Below are 17,333 nucleotides of genomic sequence, written 5' to 3'. Positions count from 1 at the left end.
CTTCAGAAACGTCTCACTGTTTCACCTGCCAAAGGTCACTTCCTGAATCTGAACATTTAAAAAGCCATATATCATACGAATGCATGAAAACAATGTAAAATTATGAAGGCACAAAAAAACCAACATTAAAAGTAAACTCGAAAATGAAATACGTAAAAATATCATTTTAAAAAAGCAAGCCTAAAACTAATCTAAACCTCTTCCATTCATAAAACTGGTTTATCTCTATCATAGAAAAGTAAGTAATTAAATAAAATTAAATCATTTGAACTGTATGTGATTTCCCCTTTAAAAAAAAAAAAAAAAAAAAAAAAAACATGGCGGTTGGGATTTGAATCATTACTTTTTTAAAAGTAATAGCCAGAAACTACTATTGGTTTCCAGCTGATTATGAATCTGATTTATAGCAGGTTTGGTAAACAACCCACCCTAAAATATCATTTCTAACCTTCCAACTCCAACTTCTTGACGTATCCTCTCATACACTCTAAAGATTTCACCCACACACTGGAAATTCCACTCATTGGTGCTAATGCTGATTAGAAAATAATAAAACAAGAAAACGAACGAAAAAAATAAGATGCTTCAAGTAAAATTCAGTACCATCTCTATTGCCGCTTTCCCTTTACGTTGCATATGTTTGCGTTAAAACATGCCGCTTCAGATAACATTCATCAAATACAGATTAGGACATGCCATGCATTCGTGATTGAGAAAAAGAAGATTTTAGCTCTTTTTTTGAATTAAAAGTGAATATGTTTAAGCAAGGGTGGACAAATCAGAAGCCCGGACACCTAGGACAAGCACATTTCATGTCCAAGTTGTTCATTTTTTTCATTCTTAGTCACCGCAAAATCTCCTGCTAGCATAAGACTACAAAGGCGTTAGCCAGACTCAAATATTATTCTTACCCAGAAACGTACACTAGTGACTTTTTGTTGAAGTCACAAACTATGGTTACGCAGTCATCCTTTTGTTTGTTTCCTTTAGTCTATATTAATGCACTTAACTAGCTAGCTAGCTAGCTAGCTCATCATACATTATTATATTCCATCAGCTACCATTGTTTGGTTTAGTCTTTAGGTGTTTTGGTTTTTCCAGGCAACTAAAACATGAGACTAGACAGATTTCAGTTGCCTAGTGGGCTAATCATTTGTCCACCCCTGTTTTTACAAGATCGCATCTCATTTTCTTACTTAGCCGTTACTTTCTGACGATTTGAGGGTCTTAGTGCGATAATTAGCTGAGGAGTTCAGTCAGAGTTCAGTCATTTGTGAACTAGGTGCTGTCTAAGCAAATTTTGTTTAGAAAAATGAAAAGAAAAATAGCAAGCTAATAGCAAGAGCTAAGACCATGGATATGAAATAAAATATTGCTATTAATCTCACACACAGCTTCATCAACCTCATTTCATGACCGATATATAGGGTTTGTAATTCATTTTAAACAAACGTCAGCTTTCGCTCGAACTTTCATACCACTCAAATTCTTCAAAATGTGCAAATGTGACCGTGCTTTTTTCATCACATTCTTCAAGTGAATGAGATATAGCGTGGAATAGCGACAGCAATCTGTATCAGAAATGCCGCTGGATTGATGCAGAGTCATGTCTCTGATTTGCACTTGTAGTCTGTGTGAAGTGGGAAGTGTGTGCGAGTCAGACTACACTCGGTTGCCGTGCTGTAGTAACCATGGTAATCGTTGTAGGTTTTTTTTTTTTTTTTTTTTTTGGCCGGAGAGGCTCGTCTCCTATTCCCAGATCACCATAGCAACAGCAGACCTCAGCGGACCTCGGGTTACCTACCTACCTGTTCAGATTTCAAACCCCATGTGGGTTGCTTTTAGGTTAATATCCAAGCAGATTCCAGAAATAGATCAACACATGCAGTTTTTAAGAGTTCTGTAGTCATTAAGGCACTGAAATGAATTGCAGGGCTAAAAGACATGGACGTGGACATTCTTTGCTTCACAACGGATCTGAAATGTCTAAAACAGCTTGCGGCATTAACAAAACACAGTTTGGCTTTTCAAAGCGATGGAGACACATTCAGATTGTTGCTTTCACAAGTTCCAGAAGGTTTTCTCATCACTTTTTGGAGGAAGAATTAAAAAAAAGTCTACTATTTCTTTAAACAAGATCCAGTAGAAAAGACACAGCTGGTTCATCGTTGATGATACAAAGTGGTGTAGTGAAGAACATCTTCATTGGTCTGAGGCTCGTGAGCTCATTGGTGAGCTTCTCAGAGAAAAGGGGTGGAGTCAAGGGTACATGTGCAGGAGGATTAATCCTGTAAACGCTCAGGCATTAGTTTCTGCATTAGCAAAAAGTCATGGATGAAGATATATTAATCAGGTAAGAGTGCAGAAGTTCTAATCCTGTAATCCGACACTCGTGTTTCTGGTAAACACAGCACCCTCGCTCTTTCCATCCCTTCCTCACTCCTTTATCTCAGTTCTCCCTCTACCACTCTCCATTACTGTCCTCCATTCCCCTCTCATAGTTCTTTCCGTCTCTTTGTCTCTCCTCCTCGGTTCTTATTTCAGATGTTCTATTATGGCGATGTCACGCCGGTCGGCGTACTCCGGGCTGAGGCCGTTGAGGAAGAGGCTGCCGTTGCGTGCCAGTGTGAAGGCTGGATATGTCTCTCTGTCGTCTCCCAAGTTGACAGAGAGCGCCCGCTTGCCCGGCGTCATCTCCTGGCTGACTGGCGCGTTGTTGAGGCCAAGCTCAGCCGAGAGCTTGCGCTTGATAGAAGCAGCACGCTGGAATTTGTCATATATATCAACACTGAGGCGGCGACGAGTCTCTTTGAATTCGGCAGAGACGTTGGCCGTCCACTCGGCAGCGTGCGCTCGAAACTCGCCCACCTGAGTGAGAGACAGAAATATTTATATCTGGCTTAGGAAACCATGATCAATATTTCATCAAGTAGTCATGTATTTAATTTATAAAGCATAACAAACTTTTGTGCTTTTTAACCATTTATAGTTACATTTAATGGCGTGGAATTAGTTTCTATTATCACTTACTCTATCATAGCAGCTAGAAACAGTAATTTCCTCTCCAGCCTCTCTTTTTTTTCTCTTGAAGTTAATCAGACAAAGAAATGAAGCTTCTCACATTACCAAGAAACTACAAAGTGTAAACTCCTGAATTTTACCGCATGTTCAGAAATCTATTATAAAGCACTGACACTGGAGACTCCTTCCATATACAGAAAACTGCACCATATCAGCAATTAAAAACTGTTCTTTGTTTGAATTATTATTGTTATTAGCCTTTGATTATGTATGCCATCCACCATAAAAGTCCGTTCCTTGTTAAGCTGTTACTATAGAAACAAAGTATTAGAACAAGCGCATTAATATAAACCAGTGATTTGAACTACAGCCTGAAGTAATGCAGTTACAGAAAATTAATCAACATTTTCTGACCAATCGCATTTGAGAATTCAACAGTGGTGTAAAAATCTATAAGGAAAATACGCAGAATAATATATTGTTTATTATGTGTATTAATATACAGGAAACAACTAAAATGGCCTAGGAACATCTCAACATCTTTACCCTCATTAGACTTGCCAGGGTCCATGAATATACATTGTAATTTATGTAAATATATATAACTTCTCCAAATTCTCCCGTCGTTCTTGTAAACTAGCTTGCATTCTTACCTGTAAACATGACGGGGAATTCATTATCTGATTTACATCATTATATTTTCATTGATTAATAAAAGTAGACTGTCAACATCACAAAAATATATATATAATATAAACACAATTATTAGGCAAGTTAGTATTATGATCTGATCATTATTTCTATACATATTATCCAACTCTTAACCATATAAACCTGAATGCTAACGGGGTATAATTATTTTCAGGTGAAGTTTAATCATTTAATGAGGGAGGGTGTGGCTTAAAGTGATTAACACCCTCTATAAGGTATGCAGAATTATTAGCAAGCTTCTCTACCAGAGGAGAATGGAACAAAAAAGAGATTTAACTGAGACTGAAAAGTCAAAAATTGTAAAATACCTATCAGAGAGATGCAGCACACTGCAGATTGCAAAACTATTGAGACATGCCCATCAGACAATCAAAATCTTTGTTATGAATACTCATCAGGGTCGCACAAAACGCGTGGAGAAGAAAAGGAACATGTTGGCTTAAGAAGAAAGACTTAAGTAGAATAAAATGTGAGGTTACCAGGAACATGTTAGCCTCCAGTGCAACCATATTTCAGAACTGCAATGTTCCAGGAGTGTCCAGAAGTACAAGGTGTTAAGTGCTGAGAGACATGGCTAAGGTAAGGAAGGCTGAAACACAACCACCGCTGAATAAGTCTCACAAGCTGAAGCGTCATGACTGGGCCAACAAATACCTGAAGACTGATTTCTCAAAAGTTTTATGGACAGATGAAATGAGAGTGACTTTAGATGGAGCAGAGAGCACCAGTCCGGGCTGGTATCATTATTGAAGAGCTAGTTGGACCTTTTCCGGCTGAAGATGGATTGAAAATCAATTTCCAAACCAACTACCAGTTTCTAGAAGACACTTTCTTCAAGCAGCGACACAGGAAGAAGTCAGCAACATTCAAGAAGGCCATGATCTTTATGCGGGACAACACTCCATCTCATACATCATGGTACACCACTGCTTGGCTAGCCAGAAAAAAGGCTTCGAAGATGACAGAATGATGACCTGACCCCCTTCCTCACCTGATTGAAATCCTTTTAAGAACTTGCGTGAGATTTACAGTGAGGGAAGACAATCGACCGTGAACAGATCAAGAACCTGACAGATTCAATGGATGAAAGGCGGTTATTAAAAAGAAGGGTGGCTATATTCATCACTGAATAGTTTTGAAGGGCCAAAATTGGTTTTGTTAACTGTTAAACTTTTTTAAATAATACTTTAAGACTGAAGAATAAACAAGTAAGTGAAGAAAAAAAAGACTGAATTTTAGTTGCCTAATAATTGTGCACACTAAAAGTTGCCTCATAACTGTGCACGCTAATAATTTCCCCTGAGAAAGATAAATCTCATTTCTTCTTTGTTATGCATTCTAGTTTGATGTGAAATAAACATTTAGGATCGACTGAGACCATTGTATTTGTAAAATTAAGCTGAGAAATACCACTTGCGTAATAATTGTGCATGCAGTGTATGTATGTGTGTGTGTGTGTGTGTGTGTGTGTGTGTGTATATGTATATATATATGTATATGTACATGGAGAACAAAATAATGAGCGAGTGGATAAATGCAAAAAGCAGGTAAGTGCAATGGCATTAAGTAGGCAATAAAATGATGAACACTGAATGAACACACACTAATACTGGAGGGAGAGAGAAAGAGAAAAAGAAAGGGAAAGGTTAAGTACAGAAACACCGGCAACCCTTTTGAAGTGAACCGAACGTGTGTGGGCGAGAGACTGCGGAATATAATCAAGTATAAATAAAGTAGAAGGAAGCTTGGGACTCGTAGAGGAAGATCAAGAGAATAGTTTAGATGCTTTCTGCGCTAATGAAGTGGGCTTCCAAATCATTCGTTCTTTCTTTCTCTCTTTCTCTCTCCTCCTTAGACCACACATGTGTGTGCACTCTAAAACATAATCACTTAAGCCACAATGAATGATAATAATAACGTAGAATTGAAAAGACATCTGCTGATATATGCTGTGTGTGTGCATGTGTATGTGCAACAGAGCTTAACATGTATGTGTGTGTGTGTGTGTGTGTGTGGTCTACTTTCTCAACAGCCCATGTGAATTTCTTTCTCTTATCATATATAATGAATCTCTCTAAGAACAGGAGGAAAAGGTGGTTGCTAGGAAACCTGCGACAGGTGTGATGGCAACTGGGGCTTACTTGGCTATTTGAGCAGTTAACAGCTTTAATCCCAAATGAGCCGTCACGATTGTTTGCCTTCTGTTGTTTTTCTTTATTTTTTTCTTTATTTTTAAAAATTTTTCCATGCCTCATAAATCAGAATCATATTTAGTCGCTTCCTATGATATGATATCTTGGCGACGTGATCAATTAAAAATGTAACCCCTAATAACACATGACTTTGTGTTTGTTTTGGACACAATGGAACTAGACACTATTTCTCCACATCTCATATATCAGAAACTATTTTTACTTTTAGCTCTATACCTAAACCGTGATATTCAGGTTCCTGTCAACTAAATTCCCGCTACAGTGGCTCTCTGGTTTTGATACAGATCTCCTACTATCCAACAAAAACAATCCGCACTGTTCCACACTGCATGAAGGACATTTAAAAGCCATGACGTTGGTTTCCATTGGTTTACTCAGTTTACCTGCATGCATCCCACAGAACCCAGAAGTAGTATGCATTTGGCATTGAGTTTTGTGTAAGACTCCTTCAAACACATTTTACAAGATGGCAAAAATCAATTCTTCTATAAATGGAGCCATAATCTTTATGTATTATGCAGTTTAGGCTTTTCTACTCATGTTGCCCATGAATCATTTAATTAGTTCACACTGCTCATGACTCATTTATTCAATTCACACTGCCCTTGACTCATTTATTCAATTCACACTGCCCTTGACTCATTTATTCAATTCACACTGCCCTTGACTCATTTATTCAATTCACACTGCCCTTGACTCATTTATTTGATTCACACTGCCTATGACTCATTTATTCAACTCACACCACCCCTGGCTCACTTATTTGAATCACACTGCCTGTAACTCACTTATTCAAGTCACACTGCCCTTGACTCATTTATTCAATTCACACTGCCCTTGACTCATTTATTCAATTCACACTGCCCGTGACTCTTTATTCAATTCACACTGCTTGTGATTCATTTATTCAAGTCACACTACCTAGGAATCATTTATTCAAGTTACACTGCCTGCGACTCATTTATTTGATTCTTACTCACTGTCCATGACTGATTTATTCAGTTCACACTGCTTATGACTCATTTATTCAATTCACCCTCAATTATTTCCTTCACACTGCCTGCGACATTTATTTGATTCACACTGACTGTGACTCATTAATTGGATTCGCACTGCCTGTGACACCTTCATTCTTTTCATACTGTCCCTGACTTGTCTGGTTGAATCACACTGCCCTTGACTCATTTATTCAATTCACCATGCTTGTGACTCATTTATTTGATTCACAATGTCAGTGACTCATTTATTTGATTCACAATGTCAGTGACTCACTTATTTGATTCACAATGTCAGTGACTCATTTATTTGATTCACAATGTCAGTGACTCATTTATTTGAATCAGACTGTCTGTGACTCATTTATTCAATTCACACTGCCCTTGACTCATTTATTCAATTCACCATGCTTGTGACTCATTTATTTGATTCACAATGTCAGTGACTCATTTAATTGATTCACAATGTCAGTGACTCATTTATTTGAATCAGACTGTCTGTGACTCATTTATTCAATTCACACTGCCCGTGACATATTTATTGGATTCACGCTATCGTGGCTCATTTATTCAATTCACACTTTTTGTTTATATCAGTTTAGTTTTACTGTCAGTTTCCACTGAGCTTTACCTCCTCTTTCGTTTTCTTTGAGATGACCCGGAACCAGTCTCCGATCATGCTGAGCACTGCAGCGAAGTACGCCAGTCCCACCAGAATCCAAAACCATACCACCGGCTTATAATAATCCAGGTACTCCATCTCAGAGCCACCTGAACAGGATAGAGACAGAGAGCAAACTGTCAGGTTTTCACCTTCATCAATATTAGCTTTGGATCATGCCGCTGAATTTATTGTAAATCAATATGGAAAAGGGAATGGCCGAGTGCACAGTTGTACATCAATATACACAATGTTTACAGAAGGGGACTGAAAAAGGAAAAAAAAAAGATGTCAGTTCTATGTATACAGGAGGTGTGCAGAGACATCGACTTAGTCAGAGTCTTTCAATAAGGGAATTTCATATTTCAATATGGTATTAAATCACAGCAGTTTGCCAAGGATTACATTTTATTATTAATTAAAGTACAAAATATCATACTTTTTAGCCATTTATAGCTACAGTTAATGTTGTGGAATGTCCACAAAACAAGTTAGCTAATGTTTTACATTATAGCAGCTATAAACTGTCATTTTTCTGGAAGTTAATAAGACAAAAAATGAATTACAGATCTACTGTCAGAGCTGCTGTTTAAAAGAATATTAATCAATACCTTCTGACCAATCAGATTTAACCATTCAAGAGCGCCGTGGTATAATGAAGATTAATCAGTATATCCTATAATGACCAACGATATGTTATATAAATACTCACTAAGCTCCCAGGTTTCTGCATGGCCACACTTTTTATTGACTATTTTCAGTCTCCGGCTAAATGAAAAATGTGACATATAAAGGAATAGAATGTGCTGTTATTTACCGCTGCTGTCCTGGTGGTGACGGCGCTCGCCCTCACCTGCAACGAAATCGCCAAACCCAATGGTCGTCAAAGTGATGACTACAAAGTAAATGGCCTCTAGGGCACTCCAGCCTTCAATGTGCTTGAAGATGATGGCCGGCAACGTGACGAAAAGGAGGCAGCCGAAGAGGATGAAGAGCACCGTGGAGATCACGCGGATCTTCGTCTGACTCACGTTCCACTTCTGTGGTGAAGGAGAAATGGATGGACGCATTGATCAATGGAGAGATAGATAGATGGGTAGTTTTATGGTTTGTAGGAAGGGTTGTCACATGTGGGATGGATGGGGGATGGATGATGGGTGGATGGGGGATGGATGGGGGATGGATGTGCATGTAGATGGATGAATGGATGGAGCGACAGAGGTATGGATGGATAGTTTATGTAATTTTATTGTTTACAAGAAGGATGTGGATGGATTGATGGATGGATTGATGGATGGATAGATGGATGGATGAATGGATGAATGGATGTTTGAAGGGATAGATGGAGGGATGAATGGATAGTATATAGTTTTAAGGTATATAAGGAGTGTATAATGCACATATAGAGGGATGAATGAATGAATATATGGATGGATGGATAGTTTATATAATTATAGGAAGACACATGGGAATGTATAATATATGGATATAAATGGATGAATAGATGGATGGATGGATGGATGGATAGTTTATAGTTATAAAGGTTATAGAGGTTATAGCAGAACTTACAGCATTCAGTCAATGTTGTGTAATAATCACACTCAACATTGTGTCTATTCCAAACAACCTAATATGTCTTTTTGTTTATTAAAAAACACACTGGCTTGGAATACTAGGTTATGTTTTCTTGCAAAACCCAAACAGGAAGTATCCGTCCTTTTTTGGTAAGTACATGTGACAAACTGTTATTTACACTGATTGAAATTAACACAATACTAACTAACACAATCCTTTTGTTTCAATTCAGCACAGAGTTCACTAACAACAAGTCCAATAAAGCAATAAAGTACGTTTCATCCTCCTCCAATAATTAACGCACATTCCATTAGCTGAGTCTGGTGTGTTAAGTCAGTGATCTGAGAGTGATCCGTTCCTTAAAATGGATTTCACTCTTTGCTTTATGGTGCGTTTGAATGTTCATTATGCTCAGAAGATAAAGAGGATCCACTGAATCCCCTGAAAGATTGAATTCTCTTCGGTGCTGTATAATGGAAAGTCGAGAAGCAAGTATCCTTTGATCTACTGTAGAAGACTTTCCAGAAAACAGACAGTTCCATTTAATTAAATTCACTTTATCTTATCTGTTGAACTATTTTTATTACAGGAAATAATATTGAGTCTTACAGAGCCTTGTTTTTCAATGGTGGCACAAGGTGACTGGAACGTTGTAAATGTATGATATGGTTTATTATACTAATTAAGTTAATTCTCTCATGTGTACAGTGGGATATGTAAGGAACAAAAGAGGACAGGGCATGGTGTTATGGGAAAAAAATTATTGGGAAAATAACATTATGTGAGAAACAGGATAGTTTGCACACATCCCAAAAATTATTTTACAGGTGTATGGCCAAGAAAAAACAAAATAAATCATGGCTGTAATGCTCTCAAAACATTTTAATACTAAATAGAGCTGACAATATTTCAACCGTGTCGGTCTTCGTCAGGCAGTAAAAACATTAAATCCTGAAAATCTTTAAATGGACACAACTGACAATGGGTGTAGACAACAAACAAGAATTCTCCAGTGAAAAACTCCAGAAAATAAATCATCCTCTCCAATACAATATAATCACCAATGAATCCCAAAACATTTATTGTGGATGTAATTTATTTGTTGGATGTTTTGTGGTTCTTTGGTGAAACATTGTCTGCTCTATTTATTATTAAAATGTTTTGGGAGGATTATAGCAGCATGCCGTCCCTTTTTCCTTCCAAAACAACATTATGTAACATTCTAATTTATTTATGATATAAACATAATAAAGTTTTGAGATTGTCTCATTGTGATTTTTATGGATGGATGGATGGTTAGTTTATATTTGTTTTATGGTTTATAGGAAGGGTTGGCACAAAAAAATGTATAATAGATGGACATACATTTGGATGGATGGATTGGTGGATGGGTGAAGGGATACAGTAGATGGAGGATGGGATGGGTGGTTGGATAAATGGACAGTTTATATACTTAGATGGTTTGTAGGAAGGGTGGCACATGGGAATGTACGAAGGATGGAATGGTGGATGTTTGAGAGATTTTATGGAGGGTGGGATCAATGGATGGACAGACAGATTGATTTATTGGTGTGGGATATAGGACTGGATGAATAGTATACAGTTATAATGTTTATAGAGAGGTTTGACAGAGTGTATGATGGATGGATGGATGGATGGATGTTTGAAAGGATAGATGGAGGGTGCAATCGATGGAGGGACAGACAGACAAGTTTATAGACAGAGGGATGGAGGGATAGATGAATAGTATATAGTTATAAGGTTTAGAGAGAGGTTTGACCCAGTGTATAATGCATAGATGGAGGGATGGATGAATGAATACATGGATTGATGGATAGTTTATATACTTATATGGCTTACAGGAAGGGATGGCACATGGGAATGTATCATGGATTGACATAAATGGATGGATGGATTGGTGATAGGAAGGGTTGACATCAGAATGTATAATGGATGGATGTAAATGGATGGATGGATGGATCTTCTGTGTTTTATACAATACAAAGACATAGTGTATCACTACTGTTAATGTATGTAGTACAGAATTACTCACTTATTAATATTCTCATGCATTTGGATTCTATTGATGTATTTAAAAACCGACTATAATTAAAAAATGTAATTAAAAACTTACTATTTATCCCCTGTGTCTAGTTTCCGTAGTATTTTCTAGTAGTCGTAGATTTTCCGGTTGATTTTTCAATCTTTTGTGGATTCAGTCTGGGCTTGTGCTCTCGTTTAGTGATTCAGTATCACAATAACCCTGACTGCTGGAACTCTTTACACTGATATATGACCTTAAACGACCTCCAGCTCCCACGTGTTACGTGTAGATAGTTCACTGATGCTAAAATATATTGCCTAATATTGCCCTTTTTCCCCTCTTCCATCTTTTGGTATAATCCAACTTTCCAGAGTCTTTCTATAACAAGCTTTTTATCAACTGGAGTATTTCTTCTGTGCTTGCTATGCATTAATATTGCAGAGTGTTTTCCCCTTTTCGTGAGCCTCAGGTACTTTTGTATGTATTTCTGAAACGAGGTTTTCAGACAAATTCTTATTCCAGGGAGTGAGTCAGAAATTCCAAGATGTAAATATTAGATATGGTAAGAACTTCGGCTTGGTCTCTATTAACATCTATCAACTCTTGTAGAGATGCCAGATTTCTGGATCAACACAAAACATCTAATGTTTAAATCTACCTTATTTTTCATAGTTGTGGACAAAACTACATGCATGTCTATGAGTTACTTAAAAAAGAAAAACGTTATTGAGTAAGTCCTGAAAATTTCTGAAAACTTTCCCATGGCAAAAAAAAATTCTGACTGTTACTGGAGACTCCTTCCATAAATGTTATATAAACATCTCCTTACAGAAAGTCCCTGTTAATTACGGCACATTTTCGAAAATGACAAGCACCGTATTCGTATTTTGTTTTGAGTTCATATCATGTGGTTTTGTTTTGATTCTAGCCTTGTCCCCGCCCCTTTTTTATCATTGGTGTGTTTCCTGATTGTGTCCATATGTTCTCTTTTTAGATCTTGATTAATGTGTTTATTTATATGTTGTGTCTTTGCATAGATGCAAAGTCTCATTCATTGTATAAGTGTATGTTTCTGAGCCTTATTTCCTGTTCATGTCTCTTCCGATTGTCTGACTCATGACTGCGTCTGTGTTTTTGAGTACGGATCATCCTGGTTTGTTGCTCCCTGCCTGTGTTCTGACCCCCAATGGACTTTGATGATGATTATTGGATTCACTCTAATCACGCTTTCGTCCTGCCTATAGCTACACATTAGATAGCTGTTACTATAGAAACAATAACGTATTTCAAATGAGTGTTAAAAAAAAATATGTTGCTTTTTAGCAAAGAAAACCATATAATATTTGCAGTCTGCTCTGATGTCAGTTCAGAGGGAGGGAGCACATGTTGAGGCAAAAGTCCCAGATCAGGTCGTGATGCACACAAGCAGAGCTGTGATAAAGTGAACACGATGCTGCTTGATGGTCCTGTGAGGACATTCAGTGTGAGAACAGCATGAATTATGTCTGAAAGTGAGAGCTTCTCCCAGGACAAATGATCCAACGCAGCTTAAAAGCAGCTGGCTCGACATTTCTGGCTGCAGTAATGTTGCCAATTCAGAGAACAGAAAGTAATATACACAGTGGGTAAAACATCTTGAGAGAGAAGCTCTGAGTCAGAGTTTGATGGGGATGTGTTCTCTGTGTTTTGAATGTTTCAAATGACCCAAGAATCTAATAAAATAATCATAATACTCATAGCATGCATTACATTACGCACCCAATGTGTTACATGTATTTATTTTAATTTTACTTTAAACCTTTTTCACATTCTTGAACACAAATTGAATCTAGTCTTATGCTTTTAAACAGCTAATAGACGTAAGGCTGATATGGCTTAATATGGCTGATAAACCAGATAAACAGCAACGGGGTTAAATCTGATAGCTAATTTACATATAATTTTAGCTTTTGTTACTTTTAGGACTTTTTAGGACTGATTTTAATAGATAATAAATTGTAATTTTATACATATATTATATTACAATGTCCACAAGTGGTGAGGGGTTTATAAAAAAAATAATAAAATCAGTCAATATAGTCAATATAAACTAACCATTTTGTCTCTCTTTTTTTTTTTTTCTTTCACTCACCACAATCATCTTCTCCACTTTAGCGATGCCCTTTCCGAATATGGTCCCCAGCTGGTCGCCCACTCCCGCCAGCAGGAAGCCGAACAGAGGGATTCCTAGCAGAGCGTACACTATGCAGAATATCCGGCCTCCTTCTGTATGAGGGGAAATATTCCCGAATCCTACAGGAGAAAGAGGATGCTGAAACAGAGTGCAAAATCCAAATGCCAGTAGATGGATATCATTTAAAGTATGCAGTATGGAGTAGTGTCTCTAGGCTTGTAATAAATATATAATTTCAAAAGCACCATAAAAAATAATGGGATTTGAAACCTTGTTATGCAATGGCTGGATCTCGAAAACACTCTTATTTTATTTAAAACAAATTCTTATTAATTAAGAGTAGAAGATGCAGGGCATGACAGTTTATAGTCAATATTAATGTTAAAGTATCTATATTGTATATATTTAAAGGGAGGGATGCTCTTTCAGCACTCCTGCCAAGGAAAGAAAGCGCTTCATGATCCGAATTCATCTTAAGCGCCTGCGTAACACGATTCTGAATACCCAGAACTTTCCCTACGCAAATATTGACTTATCTTTTGAACTTAACTCTGAATATTCTCTAAATATTGACTCATTTCCCCCCTTTTTCTTCATAGAGAGCAAAAAATAACTTAATTGCAGCTTGTGATGTTTTGGTTCTTTCACTTTTTCATCATTGCAGTATTATTTTTGATTTATGTGGTTCCGATTGACTGCCATTCATGAAAGATAAATAGTAAATGCTGTATTAATACACTACCTCACCTATCTTTTTTCAAAATGCTCAATTGTAGAATGAGGTCCTATATATTTATAGCGGATGAATGGTGGCAGATAAAGAGAGAGCGAGGCTAAGTGAGTGAGTAAGACATGCTGAAAGAAGAAATATGAGAAAATTAGAATGGATGACAGAAAAAAGAACAGCTAATGGAGCAGAACTGAAAGCTGGATCCAATAAAATGTGAGATGGAGTGAGGAGTCGAAAGACGTGCATGGGTGGGATGTCAGGAATAATAGCTTGGGAGAGCCAAGAAGAGCCTTTTTCAGCTTCGAGAGATGAGAATAGGCGTCAAATGAAAGGACACTATTATAGAAGTCCATGTGATTCAGCACGGCTCTGCTGTAAGGAAGTCCTTTAGGAGTATGCTGGTAATACAGTCTCTCCCTGATGAGCAAGTGGGAAAGACGAAGTGAGGTAAAGCTTTACCAATGTTCTTATACCATGTTGCTATTTAATTCTTATATATATATATATATATATATATATATATATATATATATATATATATATATATATATATATATATAAATAGTCAGGTATATAAAGGCTGGAGTTGATAAAAGGTATAGAGTTGGCATTTGGCAGCTGTTTGACTGGACCTAATAATATGAGGTCCAAGGAGATCTCAATGCAAGTAAAGGAGGCCATCATTAGGCTGCAAAAACAACATAAATCTATAAGAGAGATAGCAAAAACCTTAGGTGTGGCCAAATCAAGCACTGGTGAGCTCAACAACATCGAAAGGCCTGGAAGACCATGGAAGACAACTAAAGTGGATGATCGCAGAATCCTTTCCTTGGTGAAGAAAAACCCCTTCACAACATCAACAGAAGTCAAGAATATACTGGAGAAGGTAGGAGTATCATTGTAAAAATCTACAATCAAGAGACGCCTTCATGTATGTAAATACAACACCTTACAACAAGGTGCAAACCACTGGTGACATTCAAGAACAGGAAAGCCAGATTAGACTTTGCCAGAAAACATCTAAAAAAGCCTCCCATGTTCTGGAATAAGATTCTTTGGACTGATGAAACCAAGATTAACTTATACCAGAATGATGGGAAGAGAAAAGTATGGCGAAGGAAAGGAACAGCTCATGATCCAAAGTATACCACATCATGTGTCAAACATGGTGGAGGCAGTGTTATGGCATGGGCATGTATGGCTGCCAATGGAACGGGCTCACTGGCGAAAGCAACTCAAGACTTTTTGACCCAACCCAATAGAGCATGCTTTTCACTTACTGAAGGCAGACTGAAGGCAGAAAGACCCACAAACAAGCAGCAACTGAAGACAGCTGGAGTAAAGGCCTGGCAAACCATCTCCAGGGAGGAAACTCAGAATTTGAGTTTTGAGAACATGCGCTCCAGACTTCAGGCAGTCATTGAGTGCAAAGGATTTTCATCCAAGTATTAAAATTATGGTTATATTTATAATTATGTCACTTTGTCCAAATACCTTTGAGCCCCTGAAAATGGAGGTACTTTGTTAAAAATGGCTGTAATTCCTAAATGGTAAATGCCATATTTTTGTGGAACCTCTTAAAATAAAGCTGAAAGTCTACACTTCGATCACATCTTGATTGTTTTATTTCAAATCCATTGTGGTGGTGTATAAAGGCAAATACTTCCGGACCTGACTAAATATATATATATATGTGCGTGTGTAAAGTAAAAGTTCAATTGAGTCAATATGTAATGTTGCGATAAATACTTTGAGAAAATTGACTGAATCTTTTGTTTTTTCCAGTGTAGAAATTTAATATATCATACAAGGTTTGTAGAATTCACACATTTTAATATGTTACACATGTTACCTGGGACAGCAAGGTGATTAGGAGAGATATTCAGAAAGCCATTCTGATAGAGGGGAGTAGAAATGGAACAATAAAACAATTTCCCTAAGGAATGAATCTTGAGATCCGTCATGTTTCTCCATCTCTGTCTCGCTCTGTTTAGTGCCTGGGGCTGTTTCCTTCAGTTTCCCTGACCTCAAGACGGCCTGCTTGCAATTAACGTTTCCCTTTCACCCTCTCCTGCACCAATCAGCACGCCCTCAACTTCTCTCTCCGCCACTTAACTCGAGCATTCACTCGTCTCTGTACCAATTGGCTGATTGCAATTACCACATCTCTCTAAGCTCCTTCTGAAGCAAAATTAACAAGAAGTCACACGAAACACGTCTGAATAAACGTAGTCATGCGGTACTAAATGAACTGAATGAAAGAAGGAATGATGGAGGATCATGGGATAAAACTCTGCAGCTCACAGTACAGCTGTCTTTGGCATATGCAAATATTTCTCTTGCTCTCTCGCTCTTACTCACACACTCACGCACACATTCCATCCGTCTTGTGTTTGGATCCGTCTCACTGTTTGTCGCACTGACTGACAGGTCTACCAGGGGATTATTTAAATGTCGGTAAACGAATAACCGCTTTCCACTTTCTGTTTTTCTGTCCTCTTAGGCCTACTTGTCCTCATTCTGACTCTGATAATGTAGCTGTTTAAAGACACTCAGGCAGCTGCAAAAACAAAAAAAAGACAATGATGGGGAATATTATTCGCATTTCTGACTCAGTTTTAGCTTCTTTTATACCACTCTGGATTCTGATTGGTCACAAGGTGTTGATAAATTTGCTATATCCTACTGACAATAAGAAAAGGATGTGTTATCTAACAAAGAAAAATGTATAATCGTTGATATGATAAACACGTTTATGTAACATTTGTGGAGGGAGTGTCCAGTGTCAGCGCTTTGTAACAGTCAGTAAGAGAGTCTTCAGGACAGAATTTACGCTTCGTGATTTATCAGTAACATGACAAGTTTAATATTGTTGTCTTATTAACTTCATGAGAAAGAAAACATAGAGTCTGGTGAGGGAGTGACTATTTATAGCTGCTATAACATAAGGAGCTAACTTGTTTAACGAACATTTCACAACATTTAACGTAACTAGGCAGCAACTAGGTGACGCCATGTGTGAGAAAATATTATTTTTTTAGCTTTATCTTGCAATTGTGAGTTTATATCACAGTTAAGACTTTTTATCCTACAAGCACACTATCCTACTGAGTCTAAAACACTCCTCATTATGAGATTAAAAATAATATTTTCTCATATTTGTTGGAAACGAGCTCTCATAATGATGTTCTTTAATTAATAAAAATATGT

At 37.4% G+C, this 17,333-nt stretch overlaps 1 protein-coding gene across 1 annotated transcript in view; it reads right to left on the bottom strand.

The window, feature by feature from the left end:
• kcnk2b (potassium channel, subfamily K, member 2b) overlaps positions 1-17,333 on the bottom strand; it is a 31,147-nt gene continuing 13,814 nt past the window's right edge. The window contains exons 4-7 of the mRNA XM_034301908.2: positions 13,352-13,512; positions 8,419-8,641; positions 7,572-7,711; positions 1-2,868 (exon numbers count right to left, since the gene is read on the bottom strand). Coding sequence (XP_034157799.1) covers positions 2,536-2,868; positions 7,572-7,711; positions 8,419-8,641; positions 13,352-13,512 — 857 coding nt within the window. The 3' untranslated portion in view covers positions 1-2,535. The remainder of the gene's footprint in view (positions 2,869-7,571; positions 7,712-8,418; positions 8,642-13,351; positions 13,513-17,333) is intronic.

Source organism: Pangasianodon hypophthalmus, chromosome 30 (assembly GCF_027358585.1).
Source record: "Pangasianodon hypophthalmus isolate fPanHyp1 chromosome 30, fPanHyp1.pri, whole genome shotgun sequence".
NCBI classification, from domain to species: Eukaryota; Metazoa; Chordata; class Actinopteri; order Siluriformes; family Pangasiidae; genus Pangasianodon; species Pangasianodon hypophthalmus.
This window is presented reverse-complemented; position numbering and strand designations above follow the sequence as displayed.